The 21,279-nt window shown below is 42.5% G+C and overlaps 1 protein-coding gene and 1 non-coding gene across 3 annotated transcripts in view; one reads left to right on the top strand and one right to left on the bottom strand.

The window, feature by feature from the left end:
- The window catches only part of fignl2 (fidgetin like 2), a 43,704-nt gene extending 22,736 nt beyond the window's left edge, over positions 1-20,968 (top strand). The window contains exons 3-5 of one of the 2 annotated variants that reach the window (XR_015066637.1): positions 19,271-19,482; positions 19,617-19,710; positions 19,789-20,968. Coding sequence is in view for 1 of the 2 variants with exons in the window: in XM_085915888.1 (XP_085772014.1) it covers positions 7,638-9,628 (1,991 nt within the window). In the remaining variant the exon portion in view is untranslated. Of the gene's footprint in view, positions 1-7,637; positions 9,810-19,270; positions 19,483-19,616; positions 19,711-19,788 lie in introns of those variants that run through there. The other variant, XM_085915888.1, reaches the window with a different exon arrangement.
- trnac-gca (transfer RNA cysteine (anticodon GCA)) lies at positions 18,645-18,717 on the bottom strand. Its single transcript has one exon. It is a non-coding gene; the product is annotated as a tRNA-Cys (tRNA).
- Positions 20,969-21,279: the final 311 nt, after the last annotated feature.

Raw genomic sequence — 21,279 nt, 5'->3', positions numbered from 1 at the left:
TTTACTAGAGCGTCTTAAAGGTAGTGTCGGTATTTCGGGGTCAGCACTAGGCTGGTTTCATTCGTATCTATCGGACAGGACGCACCGTGTGGTCCATGGCAATGCGTCCTCTGAGCTCTATAAAGTTACGTGTGTTGTCCCTCAGGGATCGGTACTAGGACCAATTCTATTTAATATTTATATGACTCCGCTTGGGAACATAATACGTAAATATAATATTAGCTTTCAATGTTACGCGGATGACACCCAATTATATATGCCATTATCAATGACAGATCCGTGGGACTGTTGTAATCTTGAGGCATGCCTTGCGGAGATCAAGCAATGGATGTCTCTCAACTTCCTTCGTCTGAACCCAGATAAAACTGAAATGTTGATAATTGGTCCAGCTCGTTATCAACATCTATTTAAGGAAACCGCTATAACTCTAGATAACCGTACTATCACTCAGAGTGATACTGTAACTAATCTCGGGGTAATATTTGACCAAACGCTCTCCTTTCAAAAGCACATTAAGAATATAACCAGAATAGCATTTTTTCACCTTCGTAATATTGCTAAGATTCGCCCAATCCTCTCGACCGGTGATGCCGAAATTATTATACATGCATTTATCACGTCGCGCCTGGACTACTGTAATGCATTATTCTCTGGTCTTCCCAAGTCCAGCATCAAAAGTCTACAGTTAGTACAAAATGCTGCTGCAAGGCTGCTCTCACGGACAAGAAAATTTGATCACATTACCCCAATATTAGCCAATTTACACTGGCTCCCGGTCCATTTAAGATGTGACTTCAAGGTTCTTCTATTAACCTATAAATCATTGCATGGCTTAGCGCCTTCATATCTCGTCGACTTAGTTGTTCCTTATGTTCCGTCTCGTAACCTTCGTTCGCAAAACGCTAGTCTTTTAGTGACACCGAGGGCCAAGAAAATGTCTGCAGGGGCTAGAGCATTTTCTATTCGGGCTCCAGAGCTCTGGAATGCCCTGCCAATGGATATTAGAACTGCTACCTCAGTAGAAATATTTAAGACACGTTTAAAGACGTATTTTTATGATGTGGCCTTTAATTAACCTGTAGTAGCCGATTCGGCTGGAGTTTGTTTTTGCTCCCTCTCCCCGACCCCACTCCCCCCACCCCTCCCCGGCTGGGGAGGTGGTTAGGTGACACCCAAGCTGACGACGGCTATCTAGATTCTCGTGGACCAATTCAGCATGAGGGATCTGCAGCGGAATACCCTCCTAGAGGACACTGCCAGGACAATCGAAGGCACCTCCGACAGCTCTTCGCTTTGGCCTGGACATCCACTTTTTGATTTCCATATGATGTATTTTATGTGCCCTCTTTGCATCCATTGCAGCCTGGTGATCCTGAAAGGGGGATCCTTCCATCTGTGGTCCCTTCTCAAGGTTTCTCATTTTTCCCCTGGTAGGGGTTTTTGAGTTTTTCCTTGCCCTTTTGGGAGCCCAAGATCAGGGGATGCTTTGAGAATAATTGTCAATTGATTGTCTATGTGAAGCCCTTTGAGACTGCTTGTGATTTAGGGCTATACAAATAAACTTGACTTGACTTGACTTGACTTGATTTATTCTTAATGGCACATTCACATTTCACTTTTACGTCATTCCAGTTTGAAATTCACATCATTCAGCACATTCAAATCACATTCGGAAAATTCTCGACATTCACAAAATTGCCAAATTCAAAAATTTCACAACATTTCGTTTTTCACGTCTAATTTCTACATTTTTCAACCAATTCAACCCATTCCAACTTTCAACTGTTCATCTTTTGCCTACCTATTCCACAATTTCCCAATTACTAAAAATTTATCATTTTCAATTTTGAAATTTACACCAAATTCTCAAATATTTCGGTTTTCACTTCTAATTTCTGCATTTCTCAACTAATTCAACTCCTTCCAACAGCATTCCCCAAGTATTTATTCAGCTTCTTCGCCTTCACACGCAATTTCTCCAGAAATTGCATTTTCTAGTTTTGTCATTTAAAAAATAAAGACAATTGGGACAATGAAATTTGTTTCATAACAGTGTGTATTTGCATGAAATTTCTGTCGTTAAAAAAATGTCCGAAAAAAATATTGACCCCTGGGCCCCTTCACTTAATCAAATCTGGCCCTCCTTGTAAAAAGTTTGGACACCTCTGATCTAAAGAAACATGACATTACAGACAGATGACAAAAAACACTAGATATTATATACATCAGCGTAACTACGGAGATTGGGCTATTTAAATTGAGAGAGCGGGAGGGAGAGAGAGAGAGAGAGAGTGAGAGTGGGGGAAATGATATAAAGATGGAGCTGCATCAACGAAAGCTGGCTGTCTGCGTATGTGGAGCCAGGTTTCTTATTGTCATCTAAATCAAATCTCGATATCTGCAGCCGGAGATTCCACTCACTGCTAAACTTTGGCCTCCTCCTCCTCTACTCTTTTTCACCTCTACTCCTCTACCTTTACTTATCTGTAACTTTTGAGCTTTGGAGGTGATTTTCAGTATTACAATCTGGTGATACATATGAATATACGTACATACTATGTATAAAGTTTTTTATGGTACATAAATGTTTAGTTGTGTTTTTAATTTAGTGTTACTATTTAAAATTAATAGAAGGCTATCATGTTTCTTGTAACTGCATTAGTAGGGAAGTTCTCGTCAAGCGTATGTGAGCGCGTGCGCTCGTCTGTCGCGTATCGCAGAATGGGAAACAAAAGCGTCCAGCTCACCAGGAAACAGTTTATATATGTGTAGGACTCTACCGATACTACTGCATTATTGCATCATTAAAACAAGTCTTATTTGATTAAGGGTGATTCGCCTGACATGTCACCCTAGGACAAGTAATTTGTGGATGATGTCACAAGGGTCAACTGTTGGGCAAGCTACAAAATAAGTCTAAAACTAGCTACGGTTTTACTGTACACCCATGCACCATAAAGAGAGGAGTGTGAAACTGTGTCAAAATTTGAATAATTGTTATATAGAATTAGAATAGTGTCGAGTAAACTGCCTGGATGTGCTGTCTGTTGCTCAGTAATGGTGTGTTAAGATCATAGCAGTAATGAGATAAAGTTACACACAAGTCTCAAGTCTTCACCCTCAGGTTTTAAGCAAGTCCCAAGTTACGCAGGAAGAGTGATGGTATTGTGGGGTGTGTGGACTAGCAACTAGCCTAGCCTGAATGTTTCCATGCTTAGCCTATTTGTGTGGCCTCTCACAGTGTTTCCAGTGCATCCACTCCAGGTCTAATACAGCAGCTGATGGAACCAAGTTACGCAGGAAGAGTGATGGTATTGTGGGGTGTGTGGACTAGCAACTAGCCTAGCCTGAATGTTTCCATGCTTAGCCTATTTGTGTGGCCTCTCACAGTGTTTCCAGTGCATCCACTCCAGGTCTAATACAGCAGCTGATGGAACCAAGTTACGCAGGAAGAGTGATGGTATTGTGGGGTGTGTGGACTAGCAACTAGCCTAGCCTGAATGTTTCCATGCTTAGCCTATTTGTGTGGCCTCTCACAGTGTTTCCAGTGCATCCACTCCAGGTCTAATACAGCAGCTGATGGAACCAAGTTACGCAGGAAGAGTGATGGTATTGTGGGGTGTGTGGACTAGCAACTAGCCTAGCCTGAATGTTTCCATGCTTAGCCTATTTGTGTGGCCTCTCACAGTGTTTCCAGTGCATCCACTCCAGGTCTAATACAGCAGCTGATGGAGCTGAACACGGTCCAAGTAAATTGGACTTAACAGGGATATGTGAAACAATGCATAGACTGAACTTAGTGTCAGTAACCCCATTCATTTGTATTTGTATAAAGTTGTAAATATGGTTACTTTCTTGAGGCTGCATTGGTCTAGTTTGAAGTCCAGGCCATTCACAAGGCTGTTTTTGGAGCTGTGTCTTCATCACACATGCCAACTAAAGGATGCAGCTCATGCTGTTCCCTCAATAAATCCCAGGCTCACACAAAAGCTCTCTGTGGACGGCTGCTGAATAGATTAATATGATTTCCATAATTAGAAAGGCCTTCATCAATAGGATCCTTCAGTCTTTGTCTCAGGAACAACGTGATTGTCCGAGCTACGCGCGCCTGTTGGGTGCTCGTCTGCCACAATGGCCGCACAGACAGTAAAGCAGTCAACAGAGGAACATCTGTCCCCCTTGGACCATGGAACACTCACGCATGCAGTGGAAAGTTTAAATGTGCATATCCTTTAGCTTTTTATCAGTCTCCTTGCAGCCGGCTGAGGTAATTGGTCAGCAGAAAGAGCTGTGTGTTCAAATGTTTACAGACAGCCAATCGCTGGAGCGGCGTGTCTGCTCAGTGAGTAAAATTGTGCAATAATGATGTAATTTGCTGTTATTAAATGCAGCAATTTAGCCATAGTTCCTCTTCCATCACAAGACCCATTGACAGACGTTCACGATTCATGCAAAGGTGTTTGTAGCAACTGAAAGCTACTGTTGTAACACACAATTTGTCAATACTCATATAAAAGCCTTTAAGAACACATTTCTTTTTTGCACCCCTTTGAAACCTGTGTGCTTGGTTGATTTAATTCATGTATTATGTATATTGACAATGTTCAAAACGAATTTAAAAACTATGTAATAATGGGAAAAGTGTGAGATGCAGATTTATTTTCAAGGCCCAGATTTTATTAAACACGACACCTTCTGGACCTTCTCACCCTTTTTGTCCTCATTGTTTGCCTTTAATGATGTTTGAAATAAATTTTCTGCATATTTTAAACACTTTTTAGATTAATTTATTTATTTAATGCTGTTGCACATCATTTAAATCAGAACTCATAGCAGCCCAGATGAACTCTAATGACACATTGTGCACATTGTCCTGATTTAGAGAACTGTAATTTTGGATTCTTCAGTGAATCCATCTATGTAACAACGCCACCATGTAGTTTGGGATTTGCTAACACTCTAAATGCGGCTCCATGCAACATTGAGCATACTACAAATACGTGGACAACAAACTTCAGTATGCACTTGTAGAAAATAATTATTCGCCTTCTGAACACTTACTGAGATGCCTAAGGGCAGCTAGCTGTCCAGCACATTGGTCAGTGGGTAGAGGGGGCTAGTGGTGGGGATTTATTGTGAAAGAAGTCTATTCTGCAGCGGGAGTACGCTGATGATGGAGTGGACAGCAGTTAGGCTGCCTCGATGAGTCCTCCAATGTTCGCTCCGGCCCGCTTAGAGAGGACATAGCGCCTGCTGTCGACTTTACCCTCCCTTCCTCCCTCCTTCCTTCCATGCCTCCCTCCTTGCTGCAGGTTTTATGAGTTCCCCTGGGCTCCCATCCATCTCTGTCCCACACAGGCCCTATTATTGGAGCTGCTCAGAAACTGGTCAGGCTGCAGATGGGAACGGCCTGCAGGACACATATGCTTTCCGCAACACTGACAAAGAGCTGCAATTCAAACCACAAACATACACGGTCAATGGGGTGTCTCGGGCTTGATATGTGTGAGAAGCGGCTCTGGTGAGTCTTGGCCATGTCACTGCCAAAAGCTTAAAGGAAGTACTTGAACTATGTTGGCCATTGGAAATATCAGGCAATGGATTTGAATATGAAGGACGTTATAATCCCAGAGCCATCTGGTCTGCTGGTCTCATCTGATTGAATAAATAACTTGCATAATCTGAAAACAGACGTTTTGAAAAAGAGTAGAGGAGGAGGCCAAAGTTTAGCAGTGAGTGGAATCTCCGGCTGCAGATATCGAGATTTGATTTAGATGACAATAAGAAACCTGGCTCCACATACGCAGACAGCCAGCTTTTGTTGATGCAGCTCCCTCTTTATATCATTTCCCCCACTCTCACTCTCACTCTCACTCTCACTCTCACTCTCTATTTCTCTATTTCTCTCTCTCTATCCTCTCTGTGTCTGCCTCTATCTCTGCCTCTCTCTCCCTCTCTCTCTGACACCTCTACACCTCAGGCTGATTCATGACAGTTCAATAATGCCAGGTTATTCGTGGAATGTCAAGTTAGCACCCCAGCGACAGGTACTGCAAGTCTTTTTGGAATTGTGATAACGCAAGTCGGCGCACAGAATATACAGTCAGATTGGTTATGTAAAAACAAGATATCAATATAGCTATTTTTGCAAGGTATGCAGGTGTACACTTGTGACCCCTTTTACACTGTGCCATGAGTTTAATTAGAAAAATCACACACTTGCTGTGGGATCATTGATTAAACAAATAGTTTAAGGGCAATTTGCTCTTGCCAAAAGAACGGACAGTCCACTTTTCCAGTGTCCCATGAGAGATTTTACTGATATGCTGCACACTATGGTGCACTACTAAATCCCCCCACCTTTCTCACTCTCTCTACAGCAATGTTCACCTCCCTTCTCTCTGTCTATCCGGCTGAAGGGTATGAAGGGTAGGTGGGGCTGAGTGCATCGGTGGTAAAGAGGGGTGCAGGGCAGAGAGAGGAGGTATTTAGTGCCCTGAAAGACAACAATAGTTCTTCTGGGAGATCTGTAGATGCTGGCAGTAAACATGAAATAGCAGTGGGACAATATTGGTGCTCCAACATATGCTGGTACATTTGCACAGCACGCATGCAGCCAGCAGATCAGCTTTTACCCATGCCTCACCACACCCCCAATATTCTTTCTGTAGCATCCTTTTTTTTTCTCTGGTAAAAGTGATCATAGTCTGCTAGTACAGCACGGCATAGTGGTGCTCCTTCAGGTTAAAACAAATCACTGCATCTATGTTCTATAGAGCTTATTCTCATTTGGCTTACAGCTACCTTGGAGTCTTTTCAGGCTAACTTTGAACGAGTTCACCTTTGACTGTTTGCCAGTCAGTCACAAGGCATATTTGAAATAACGAGCATTCGCACTCACATCTATGAACAATTAAGAGTTGTCATATAACATAATTTGCATGTTTTTGGAAAGTGGGAGGCACCTGGAGTACTTAGAGAAAACCCTGTTTTCAGATTATTGTCATCTTTTGAACCAGTATTTTTTTCCAACAAAGCTTTTAAAACATGCTGCACCTTTGTCATCCTGACAGGGTTCGTGAACGTCTGCATCATTCCACTAAAAAGCACATACTGTAGCCATATTGATTTACCATATTGACCTTCGAAGACTGGCAAAAAAATGGTGAATTTTTGGTATTGTTTTATTTTTGTTAGAATTTACATTTTGGTGGGGACTAAGCGGTTCAGAGGATGGATGGATGGATGGATGGATGGATGGATGGATGGATGGATGGATGGATGGATGGATGGATGGATGGATGGATGGATGGATGGATGGATGGATGATTAATAAGACCCGTTTTGTTGCCGGGGTCATACTTAGTATACTAAACAATGTCATTATTATAGCAGATAGTTTATGCATATTCTCTTTCATTTAAGTAATTTCATTCTCGGGGTATTGAATCACTCGCAACTGCCCTGCTCTGCTTGTCTGAGACCACATTGCCTGTACATTTTCAATTTACTCCTCATGTTTCTCCTACCAGAAGGGAACAAAGTGAGTTTGATTGGAATGGCCCCATTATAATCTTCATAGAAAAGGAAAACGTTGTTGAAGACGATGATAAGAATTACTTTCTGTTTTTTGTCAGGCTTATTCAAGATGCACTGGAACCCAGAGCATGCCCAGTCCCTCAGCCAGTGGCCTGAGCAACACCTGGACATCTCCTCCACCACCTCCTCACCGGCACACAAGTCGGAATTCTATTCCAGCCGTGGCTGCAGCTCCTACAACTACTCTTGGGCCAACGATGACATCTCCACCCTCACAGCTTCTAATCTGTTGAAGCGCTATGCTGAGAAATACACTGGCAAACTGGATTCAACGTATGAGCGGACACCTGCTGTGGGTACCTACCCAGAGCAGAGTGAATTTGGGGGTCTCAGTAGCTATAAGACTGAACTCGAAGCCTGGCCACTGACACAAAGCTCTGATGGCTCCTACTCCATTGTGCCCCCTCGAGGCCACGACAGCCTGTCCACTTCCAAGGCTGTGGCCACGGGCACAGGCCCTGTCGGGATTGGCAGTGTGTCAGTGGTGAACAGCAACCTCTCAGACTCCGGCTATAGTGGCGGTAGCTCCTGCAGCGGCTCCAGTGACTACCCCTCCAGCTACAACGGCACCTATCTCTCATCTGCATACTGCCCCCAACCCAGTGCAGCACTTCCTCCTGCCTCCCTTCATACACTTCAATCCACCCCCGCTGTGGTACCCAGTTATAGTCCGACCACACCTGTCTATAGCTACCCGCCCAGCACATATTCTTCCCAGAACAGCCTTGCCCCCAGCTATAGCCACCCCTCTGCAACATACTTACCCTCAGTTCTGCCAGCACCCACTTCTGTTCCTCCCAGGCTCTCAGTGGTAGGTAGCAACTACAGTTACACTAACATTGGCACATCTGAGTCTGTTGGGCTGTTGAAAAGAAAAGCTTGTTACAAGAAATACAGCTATGATACGCAGAAAGCTGATGAAAACTCACCATACAGTGTGAGTGACAAAGCGCATTGCCACGGAAACAAATTCAGCAGTTCAGTAATCAATACAGATCCACAAAGGTTGAAGCCTAGCAAACCCTCCTCGAAGCCCCTGGTATCTCCTCAGTATGGACCAGCTGGTGAGTACAGTCCTCCTGCTGGAATGACAGGAGATACCGCAGGAGGGGAGCAGGCCTTGACCCAACAACCGCAGCAACAGAAACAGTGCTCTGAGGCCCACAAAGGTTCTTCATTGTGTTGTCCAACCGTTAAAAATTTGAAGAGTCCGGACCCCCATGTGTTGAACCTGATTGACGAGGAGATTTTGGACTGCAGCCCAGCCCTAAACTGGGGCGAGTTGGCTGGCCTCACTCGCGTAAAGGCTGCTTTGGAAGAGGACCTCCTGTGGCCTGTCCTGAGGCCCAGTCAAGTGATGCAGCCACCAAGAACCATCCTACTGTTTGGCCCCCGTGGAGGGGGTAAATCCACCTTGACTCATTCTCTGGCTTCACAAATCGGAGCTTCCCTCTACCGACTGAGCGGCGCCTTGTTGGCTTTGAAAGAGAAGGCGGAGGTAGAACACATTCTGGGATCTGTGTTGGAGGTGGCGGCTGCACGGCAGCCATCAGTGGTGCTGCTTAGCCAAGTGGAAACCATGGAGGGAGAAGGCCTGAGACAGACACTGCGCACCTTCTTGGAGAATGCCCATATGAGCACGGGTTTGGTGATTGTCGTATGTACCACCGGCAGACCGGATCTACTGCAAGACGCGTGTCATCGTAGCTTCACCAAACGCTACCACGTCGGTCTGCCAGATGCGTGTGTGCGTCGGGAGGTGCTGTTGCAAGCTCTTTCGCCTCAGGGCTATAGTCTGAGTGAGCGGGAGCTGAGCGCGGTGTCAAAGCGTACTGAAGGCTACTCTGTGTGGGAGCTCCTGCAGCTCATTCAGGAGGCGCTCTCCTCAGCATCAGCCCCCACTGGGGCAAGACATGGCAAAGCCCCAACCTTCACAGACTTTGGGAATGCCTTCTGCAAGGTGCGCCCACACAACACCACAAAAGAGCCTGATACTTGTATAGAATGGAGCAAAATATATAGCCACTAGTGAGTCAGCCAGTCACTGTACTACGACCCCACTATTTGAATGTTTGGTTCATATTTTTTTTTATTGCAAATCATGCAGCAAAAAGAGCCAACATGTATGAGAAATCCCCCATGTGAGAGGAAGCTGAAAACACATTCATTTGACTGGCATTGATGAGCTATGAAGATTCACAATATTTCCTTCTTACCCCAAAAGAAAAGAAATGTGAACTGACCATGATGAGTAGTGTAGCTTCTAATGGAAAAATCAAAGAATTACTTGGAAACTTAGATTCCGTTTCGCTCAGGTCCAGGACAAAATCAATGATTTGTTGCTAGGTGACGTGGTCCAAGGTAATGGATAATCAGGGTTTGGTAAATCCTTACATTTTTCTGCTTCTCTCAGGATTCTCTTTATTGCCAGTCCATGTCCATGTACACGTTCAAACTCATGTTCTTTGCTTTCAACAACATCCTTTGACCAAAAACATGACAAGCCAAATGTTCTATCCTTCTTATCAAACGGAATGGCTGAAGTCCCGATGCTAGCTAGCTACTCGCCAAATACTCAACAGTTACTTAATCCAATGAGAAGTACTTCACACGTCTCATTCAATGATTTCACCTCAACACTCATGCTTAAATAAGATTTTTAAAAAATCCTTTATTCCTCCTGACCTTCTGTCCTTAAATTTCACAGCCACCACAATGAATGGCAAGCACATACCTCCTCAACTGCTGCAGTCCCACCTGCACACCATGTCTTTGTCTGTTTCTTTTCTGTCGTCTTGTTTGAAATGCTCAGGAATTGAGCATTCCTGCTCAATTACCTCAGCATCTCTTACCTCAGAAATCAGAAATAAAGAATGTACGTAATCTTTCGGATCTCAGTGGTGAAAAGCGAGGAGAAAGCTTCTTAAAAGACATTGTAGCTATCCTCAGGAGAGAAACTTGAATATGGTACAAGAGTCACATTGAATGTAATTCAGGTATTTCAAAGGATATTTGATGCCATAAATCCATTTATCATTTTAAATATATATATATATATATATATATATATATATATATATATATATATATATATATATATATATATATATATATATATATATATATATATACATACACACACACACACACACGCACACACCGTAATTTTCGGACTATAAGTCGCTCCGGAGTATAAGTCACACCAGCCATAAAATGCACAACAAAGTAAAAAAAAAACATATATAAGTCGCAATGGAGTATAAGTCGCACTTTTGGGGGATATTTATTTGTCAAAATCCAACACCAAGAATGAACACAGACATGAACGAGCAACAACAGGCTAAACGATAGGTCAGACTCGTCGTGATTTGCATTTCTAATTATTCCACAGACCCATATAACGATATATAAAGTATATTTCAAATAACTTTCATATTACAACAATATTATCAAACCATCTGTGTCACTCCCAATCATTAAATCCATCGATCAAATTTCTCGTCCTTTGTCAACAATGCCACGCGTGCGCCCTGACGTCAGCCTCGTCGTTATTCCACAGATCTAGTATATAACTATATTGTAGCGTTAACAAAGTACAAGCAAAGACGTGGGATTGGTAAACGGCTCTTTATTTAACAAAACAAGAGTTCAACGAGACAACAACTACTGAATTTCCAGCCACGGAGGTGGAAGAGTGCTCCATAGAATAGGACCGGGCGTGCGCGCGTGAAAGCCATGTCCGAGCCCCATCCACCGTCCCCGGACAGCCACCCGGCCGAGCGCCAGCCCCCGACTTCCATCCACGGAGGTGAAAGAAAGCTCCGTAGAGTATGGCCGAGCGTGCGTAAAAGCCATGTCCGAGCCCCATCCACCGTCCCTGGACAGCAACCCGGCCGAGCGCCGGCCCCCGACTTCCATCCACGGAGGTGAAAGAGAGCTCCCATTGAGAAGTACCGGGCATGCGTAAAAGCCATAATAGTTTTTCAAACCTTCTGTGTCACTCCAAATCATTAAATCCTTCAAACTCTTTGTCCTCCGTGTCACTTACAAACAAAGCCGCTAATGATTCCGGTAGTACATGGGGCCCTTCGTCATCTTTGTCCTTTATGTAAACAACTGCTGCGCCACTGACGTCACTTGAAATTCAAATTACAGCAATGCCTTGCTACATCGCGGTTCGTTTCTTGCGGGTTCCTTTTTTTTTTTTTTTTTGAAACTTTGTGAAAAAAATTCACATATAAGTCGCTCTTCAGTATAAACGAAGAAAAAAAATGCGACTTATAGTCCGAAAATTCCGGTGTGTGTGTCTGTATATATATATATATATATATATATATATATATATATATATATATATATATAATTTTATTGTTCTTTCTTTTAGACCACCACCCTTATTTTATTGTAGTTGATGTTGAGATATTTGTTGTCTTCAAGAAATACTAATGTAGGATACAGAACTTCATTCTTGTTGCACAAACGGCTTTTTATTGAAGTTAACAATTAAAAACAAAAATACATCATGTAGCTTAGCTTTCAGAAAACTCCAAAGTAAAAGTATTTCCAGTGAGTGGATGTTGTCCGTCAATCTAACATAGGTAGATCATGCTATCACACTTTATTTTATTTATGTTAGCGCTCTGAAATTCATTCCATTCATCTATACATTTTGATAGAATGTGTCCTCATTAGGGTTGTGGGTGAGCCAGTTGTCTTTGACAACAGAAACAGTTTACACCCTGGACGTTTCGCCAGTCAATTGCAGAGCACATAGTGACAGCCCACTCACATTCACACCAATGGACAATTTAGAGGTCTTAACCTAAGATGACTTTTGGTGAGAGAAGAGGAAAACAGAGTGCTTCAATGAATGGACATAAATATGGGTCACATCACTTAATCAATTATTGTTATCAATCACAATCAGCAATCAATAATGGGCTGGACTAAAATCCCATGTAGACAAAATTTGTGGTACCCCTCTGTAAATGAGAATAAATTAATAATAATAATAAAAATAGTAATAATCGCCCGCGACCCCAGTAGGGACAAGCGGTACAGATAATGGATGGGTGATGGAATGATAATAATAATGAATAATATAATAATACTAATAAATGGTAAAATTATAATACAGTAATAGCAATAATAAACAAATAATGAAAGGTAACCAATGTAAATCAGATACTGCTTTTCAACGGTGAGTCAACAGCAATATTTTTATAAACACGTGAAACATGACTGGACAAAAATAATGGTACCCATTAACACAATCATTTGCTTCACATAGAGCTGATGCAGCTTACCAAAAAGCTACAACTGTTCTACCTCATCTGTACATTCCCCCAGAAGCTTTGTGGTTCGTGAATATACTGTTTGGCTTTTTTGCTGAAAGAACGATGGATGGTACCACGTGACACTGAAGTACCAATACCTTGTAGTATATCTTTAATGCCTTTGCAATTGCACTAGGCTCTTGTTACACTTCACATTTGTCTCTAAATTTTAAATTTGTTTCTAATTTTTCAGCAATTTTTGGCCACGTCTAGGGAGGGTGGCTACAGTCCAACGGACCCTAAACGTCTGAATTAAACATTTCATCACAGGGACCTCAGGCTGCTTGGAGATGGTCTCATAGACTTGACCTTTAACCTACTTGTCCATTTTCCCCAATGTCCTAAAACAGGGGTTTTCAACTGGTTTTGTCAAAGAGACCACCATTATAACCAAGAAGCAACTCGGGGACCACTGCTTTGGCAGAATATCTCAGCTACATTTGACATAATTTGGATGGCCAAATGATTCACAAAATTAGCTGGAAAATAAGTCAAGTCTAAATAATGAATCCATTTTATTTTTAGAAATGTTAAAATTATTTTCCATTTCTAATTTTACGGACCACCTGCAGTACCGCCACGGAACACTGGAGGGCCGCGGACCACCGGTTGAGAATCTTTGTCCTTAAACATCACTCTCATTCAAGACATTTTTATATACACAACGCATTTCACAATAGCTGGGGTTGTAACAAAACCCTTTCCATATCACAATGAGCACATTGTAAAAACAGTAAAATAAACAGTGGAACAGTAAATTAAACCACAAATAAAAATACAATAGTAGATCAACAGCAATAGTCAGTCAAAAGCCATAGAATAAAAATGGGTCTTCAAACGAGTTTTAAAAATGGAGAGGAGGCTTGCATAACCTTTTAAGGGGAGGTCATTCCAGAGGGAAGGATCGGCAAAAAAAAAGGCCCGATCCCCACTGAGGCTCCACTTAGACATCAGCACTTCCAGTAGCGTATGGTCTACGGACATGAGGCCTCCATGTTGAGGCCACATCTTGCCGTAATATATTGGATTCTGTGGCTCCAGTAAAAATACTGTACATAACATGTCACCAACCGGCACACTGATGAGTTGTCATCCTTTAACTTGATTTGCAAGTTTGAAAACAAATCCTTGATCCATGATCCTTATTCGAGGACACACTTTGTGTCTAATGATTGTTTCTCTAATGAGGCTTTACTAAGGATACCATTATTTTTGTCTCGGCCCATTTCATCAGTTCAAATGCAACACTTCAAAAGCAATGTCTATTTTGGTTAACTTTCATTGAATTTTGATTTATTATACTTTCATATTTTCCCGATTTATTTATTGTAATTTTTCTTTCATTAGTAGAGGGTAACCAACCGTTTTGGTTTTTTGTATCTTCTCCTCCAGCACCCAAGCAAGCATCCTTCACCTTCACTGGAAATGCTGCGATTGATTTTTAGTCAGTCCAATGCAATGCTTGGTCAATCACAGTGACCATCTTGCATTGTGGCAAGTACAACAAAGTCAACTTTGTAATTATTTATGAAATATACTACATGATGACTCGTAACAAGAGTAGTTTGTCCAACAAAAAAATGGTTTGACCTTTTACACTTTCTTTGCATTCGTAAAGTTTTGTATAATTTCTGTAACAACTTCTACCTCATTTGTTTGCGACATAGTGTACATGAAAGTATTTATTTCATGTCTTTTTTTTTATGTTGCTGAATTTTTGAATTGATAATGTTCTTGAACTGTAATGGTCTACCTCAGAAAAAAGACTGTATTTTGAAAATAAGAGTATCACACAAATATTAAACAGAATCTGTCAATATTGCACACCATAGGGTGCTTTGCTTATTTTTGTGACCTTGACCTTTGTGATGCATCATGTTTCGCTCAAGCATATCAATGTACTTTAGTTTATCAGCTTTTTAACCAAACAGCCTTTGAAAAAGAGCTTCACAAAGGTTTTAAGCAAAGAAGTAAAAATAAAAGGTTTGCTAAACAATGCATGTGCACCAAAATTGGGTTTGCAAATGACTAAATCTCCTACCAGTGATGAACAGCTTCTCACATTCACTTTTTCATGGCCAAACCCATATTCAAATTCAGCTGCTGAGGGCTTCTCTTTTTAACTTTGAATGGGGGTCGTCATGTTGGGGTTTTGTAAAGTACACATATTGGTGCATTTTTAGATAGATCCATATGGAAAAATTGGAGTTTGGAAGCAGATTGAGGTCTCCAAAAGGCAGTGACGTAGCGGTGAAGTTCATGACTGGGGAGGCACTGACGTCATCCCCCACCCCGGTAAAATTTGTCTGACACCTAACCGTGTCACAAAAAAGGTTGGGGTACACGGCTCATTAGCTTATTCATTATTTAAGTTGAACTATCATAATTGAAATCCCATATCATCAGTCTTCTCACATAAAAACACTCAATAAAGCACATGGAATCAAAAACTTGTTTTCGATCGTTCATACCACTCCGTTTGAAAAGACATGCTCTGAAGTCCCGTTATCAGAATCAAACCTTTTAACTTTAGCTTCGACCGAAAATCCATAGTTGAAAACCGTTTAGATATGTAATCCTCCATTCTAAAACGAAATGTAAAAACAAAAACCAAAAATGAATGTAAAACGAAATAAATGGACAACTGCTCCTCAGTTGTTCAATGTAAATTTGAACTGGAGATCACTTATTCTACAGGTGCATCCTGGGATCACTAGCACTCCCTGCCATAAGGCTGGAGAACCTTTTTTTTTCGTTGCCTCCGTAAGGTCCCTTTTCAAAGCCGTTTTGTTCATCTAAAGAAACATGACGTTACAGACAGATGACAAAAAAACACTAGATATTATATACATAAGCTTAATTACGGAAATTTGTTAATATAGCCACAGTGTTTGAACACTTTAACAGCAACATAGAGACAAACAGCAGTTCGGTCTAACTGCATAGCCTGTCAGCATATAGCCGTGTAATTACGCAATCCTCAGAGGAGGTAAGGCAGGAAGTTGGCTCCTCCGAGCTAATCGTCTTCGATTTTAAAATAACTATAAAAATTCAGCAATGTTGGTTCAAAATTATACAAAACCACTGAAATTAAAAGGAAAATGACTTTATAATAAAAACAATTGAATTTGGTTTTTCCCCTTTTCATGATGGATGGATGGATGGATGGATGGATGGATGGATGGATGGATGGATGGATGGATGGATGGATGGATGGATGGATGGATGGATGGATGGATGGATGGATGGATGGATGGATGGATGGATGGATGGATGGATGGATGGATGGATGGATGGATGGACATACCACACATACTGTTTTTCGCGAAAAAAAGGCTCTTGCAAGAGGCCTGAGTCAGACCTCATTCGATCATCGCTGTATGCACAGCGACGAATGACTCTCCACTTGCAAGTACTTAAAAAGGGCATACTGTCTCCTATTGTGGTTCTTGCAAAAATAAGTTAGAATGAGCACCACTCTAACAGCTTGGCTGCTATCTTTAATTTTACATGTGAAACTTGATTGATAGTTACAGATTAATCAGTTCATCTTGGAAAATTGCATAAAAGCTGAAACATCCACCTCTATATTGATATATTTTATGATATAGGGCTCGGCAATATATCGTTATTGTATTGAAATTGAGATATAAACGTTCAGGATGTTAACATAGGAATTAGGATATCAGTCACGTGACCATACTACCTTCAGTCCAAGCAACTACTGTACATTCCTCCTTTGGTGTTGATCGACAGGCGAAGGCAACTCATTAGCAATCATCACAGAAGAAATCAACTTCCGTGTTAGCAACAGTAGCGGGCATCTTTGAGAGATATATGGTACTCATGTAGTGGAACATTAGGTGGCGATATTCATAATTTCACAGTTACCAATAGTGGAGCTTGTTTTAATGATGCGCGAGGACCTCACATTTGTCTGTCCATTCTTTGCTTTTAAATATATTCATACTTTTCTCATAATTATCAACCATGTCCTATTTCTGTTGAAATGCAGTCCTACAGTGAAAAATATTGTATGGTGAACCTCAAAACGCGATCCTGGGTAGCATAGTTCATATCACCCGGAGTCCAGATCCAGTCGTGTGAACAGTTCTCCACGTCGCAATGATGATTTGAAAATTAATTCAGTGAGATAATATTTCACGGTGGAGCACTGGTTTGCACGTTGCATCACAGTTCAGAGGTGCGGGGTTTGATTCTGTCTCCGGCCTTTTTGTGTGTAGTTTGCATGTTCGCTCTATTTTTTCAAGTTCTCCCTGTGCCTCCTTTGGTTTTCTCTTGGTAGAGAAGAGTCTCCTCTACATTCAAAAAACATGCATGGTGGGCCAATTGACTACTCTAAATTATCCGTAAATGCTGATTGAGTGTGTGAATGGTTGTTTGTCTATATGTGCCCTGTGATTGGCTGAAAACCAGTTCCGGGTGTCTCCTGCCTATGCCCGAAGTCAGCTGGAGTAGGCTCCAGTGTGCCCGCGACCCTCCTGAGGATAAGTGGTTTAGAATACAGAATCATTTCCCAAGCTCTTCACTCAGGCGAAGTGCCTATTTGGTTGATCAAACTCACCTTGTGAGAACGGTCTCAAAAGCCATCACTTTGAAGCGGAAATGGCAAATCAATAATTCCTCAATTTTAAACATGGTCAGCAACGCATATGATTAGTTATAGTATAATCAAAACATGTCTTTCAATCCTGTTGCATTGTTTATGTATGGCAGTGGCATTGCAGCGAGACCAACTAACATCCATTTTATGTACCGCTTTGTCCCCACAGAGGTTGTGGGCGTGATGGTACCTAGCCCAGCCATCATAGGGCAGTAGGGGGGACACCCTGAATCGGTTGCCAGCCGATCCCAGGGCACTCAGAGACAAACATCCACACTCACATCTAGGGGAAATTTGGAGTGCTCAATCGGCCTATCAAGCATGTTTTGGGAGGAAACCTACGCGGGCACGGGAGAACATGGAAACTCCACACAGGTCGTAGGTGGAATCGAACCCGCACCCTATTAATTGTGAGGCGGACGTGCTAACTAGTGCTCCACCGATCCACCCTAACTAACATAAAATGGATAAATATACACCAAACAACCAACCAGCACTCAAGCTGCGCAAAACAGCAAACAACATTGAATTTTTTTTCTCACGTGCCCAAGAAAAATAAAATAGATGACACGGCAAAACAAGCCTTTAATCGGGACAGCAACTAAAAACGCAGTAGTTCGACGAATTCCCATTGGTATGACATTACAAGTAGAAAGGATTGTTTGTTGTAAAGTGTGAAAAAGAGGGGAAAACAAATGCATTGATACAAGAGGAACGTTATCAAGGGTCCTGAAAATGAATGACCTCTCAAAACACAAAGAGACTGAGGCCTACAGGTATCTGTTTTCAACACAGATTTGTTGTGTTTTAATCATTTTCTGCACACTTGTCCCTCAACGAATTCGGGCTGAATTAGTTGAGGGACAAGTGTGTGACATAATGTAATCCCAGGTGACTCTTCACCAAATTGTATGTGGAAGGGTCTATGTACCACTTCAACCGCAGCACTATTAGGGCACTGATTTTTGTAAACTTTCATCAAAAATGTTGACAAATCTAAAATTTGCTAATTTTGCAAGTACTCGTCGCTCTGTGAACTGCCTTTCCGTTCATCAACAGAGACAGACTGAGACATATTGCCAGAAAGTGGGCACCCAGATTTGAACTGGGGACCTCTTGATCTGCAGTCAAATGCTCTCACCGCTGAGCGACAACCACTGAGCGACAACCACTGAGCGATACAATTGATTTACTGACAAATAAAACTGCCAAGCGGACTGAGTTCATGACAACTGAATCAATAACTAAAAACAAGAGCCATACGTGGGCACCTGAACTGGGGACTTTATTTATAATATTTATTTATTTATTGTTTATTTATTTATTTGGGTTATTTGCTTGTTACTTATTCGTTACTCTTTGTGCTATCTGATTGTGAGTGTTGTGTACTGTGTCTAGTCACCGTGGGACGGTGGGAAACGTAATTTCGATCTCTTTGTGTGCCTTAACATGTGAAGAAATTGACTATGAAGCGGACTTTGACTTTGACTTTGACTTTCTTGATCTGCAGGCAAATGCTCTACCAGAGCTATACTCCGTGGCTTTGTACATCTGTCTTTTTTTCTGTCTTTTTTTTCTGTGGTTTTGTTTCTGCCTTTGTTCTTCTATGCACTTTCATTCTCTCTCCCTTAGTGTCTGCATGTGGGTACATGTGTGTTCCTGCCCCTGTTCACACCTCCATCGTCGTTATCACCTACTCTCTCTCTTTTAGACCCGTGAGGGGGAGGTGTGTCAGATGTTCCAGAGACAAAATCCGGAAGGCACCAGGCCCAGACGGCGTGTCCCTCCAGCCTGAAACTCTGTGCTGAACAGCTGGTCTGACCTTTGCACGGATCTTCAACTGTAACCTGGAGCTGTGTGAGGTGCCCTCGTGCTTCAAAAGCTCCACCATCGTACCGGTGGCCAAGAAGCCTGCCATCACAGGTCTGAATGATTACAGACCCGTCAACCTGACATCTGTGGTCATGAAATGTGGTGTGGTCATGTACCTGTTCCACCTGAGCCTGAATAAAGTTCCAGCCCTGTGTCAAACCTCCTGTGTGGTCCCCGTACCAAAGGTGCCACACCCCAAGGAGCCTAACCACTTCAGGCCTATTGCCTTGACTGATGAAGACTAGGGAGAGGATCATCCTGGCTCACCTGCAACCACTGGTGGGAGCACAGCTGGACCCCCTGCAGTTTGCTTGCTGGTGTTGGGGTAATCGATGCAATAATTTATTTGCTGCACAGATCACTGCTTCACCTGGAGGACAGCGGGAGCACTGGGAGGATCATGTCCTTCGATTTCTCCAGCGCTTTTAATACCTGCCGTCACTGGTCAGGGTGTAGATGGAGAAGCCGGCGTGGACCAACACCTGGCATCAAGACTACAGACTACCTCACCAACACGCCACAGTACATGAGGTTACATCACTGTGAGACTGACGTGGTGCTCTGTAGCACAGGTGTCCCCCAGGGTACGGTGCTCTCTCCTTTCCTTTTCACCCTGTCCACATCGGATTTCACCCACAACACCACATACTGCCACATCCAGAAGTTCTCCGATGACACAGCCATTGTTGGATATGTATATAGGACGGTCATCAAGGACTTTGTCAGCTGGTGTGAGCTCAACCAGCTTCAGCTGAACACCAGCACAGGGATGAGAATGGCAAATGTGAAAAAACACTGAAACGTAGCCAGGGGTTTGGGGGGCCGACCAGGGGCCCCAGACCCCCAGCTACTTTATATATGTGTCAGGGTCCGGGAGCTTTCTTTTTGTCCACAGGGGGCAACCGTGAGCAGGGTGGTGGAGGACCCACAAGTGTGGCTGATCAGGCTCGTTATGGGGAGGCTTTTAAGGAGCGTGCTGCCAGCAATGCGTCGCCTGAGTGTCTGCCTGTGTCGATCACCTCCACTGCTGTGCCTCTCGCATATTGAGCTCACGCTGCTTGTCAATGCCGCGTCTCCTGATCTTCCAGTCTGCCGTTCGATCTCTGTCACAGTTCGGACAAATTCTCTGACCTTCTCTTGTTGCATTTTAGCTCTGGGATTCCCTCCACAGACCTTTGACAGATCCACCCCGTTCTGGCCGTACTCCACACGCTCCACCATCGCAGCTCCAACTCCGTACTCCTGGCTCGGACCCTCCTGCTCCATCGCTACAGCATTCTCCTCTAATAAATTCTCCACATTCATCTTGGACTTCTGAGTTGGTATCTGCATGTGGGTCAAAACTATCGCTAAAACGATGACAGCCCTCCCGTGTGGAGTTTGCATGTTCTCCCCATGTCTGCGTGGGTTTTCTCCGGGCACTCTGGTCTCCTCCCACATCCCAAAAACATGCTTGATAGAACGATTGAGCACTCCAAATTTTCCCTAGGTGTGAGTGCGATTGGCTAGCAACCAGTTCAGGGTGTCCCCCGCCTACTGCCCGATATATATTGTCATCGTTAGACATACATATTGTCGATATATATATATATATATATATATATATATATATATATATATATATATATATATATATATATATATATATATATATATATATATATATATATGTGTGTGTGTGTATATGTATATATATTAAAAAAGTACCTTTATGTTTTTTTGTTTCGATGTGCTCCTTAATGTTCCTAGACTTGCGACCTCCATAGCTGATCATATCTTGACAGAGAATACACAAAACCTTCCCTGGGACATCTACTTTATGGATATGTTCTGTCAGGCACCTGGGTA

The sequence above is a fragment of the Syngnathus leptorhynchus genome, chromosome 1 (genome assembly GCF_054491065.1).
Source record: "Syngnathus leptorhynchus isolate UIUO chromosome 1, UIUO_Slep, whole genome shotgun sequence".
In the NCBI taxonomy this organism is placed as follows: domain Eukaryota; kingdom Metazoa; phylum Chordata; class Actinopteri; order Syngnathiformes; family Syngnathidae; genus Syngnathus; species Syngnathus leptorhynchus.
The sequence above is the reverse complement of the archived record's forward strand: the minus strand, read 5'-3'. Positions and strand labels throughout refer to the sequence as shown.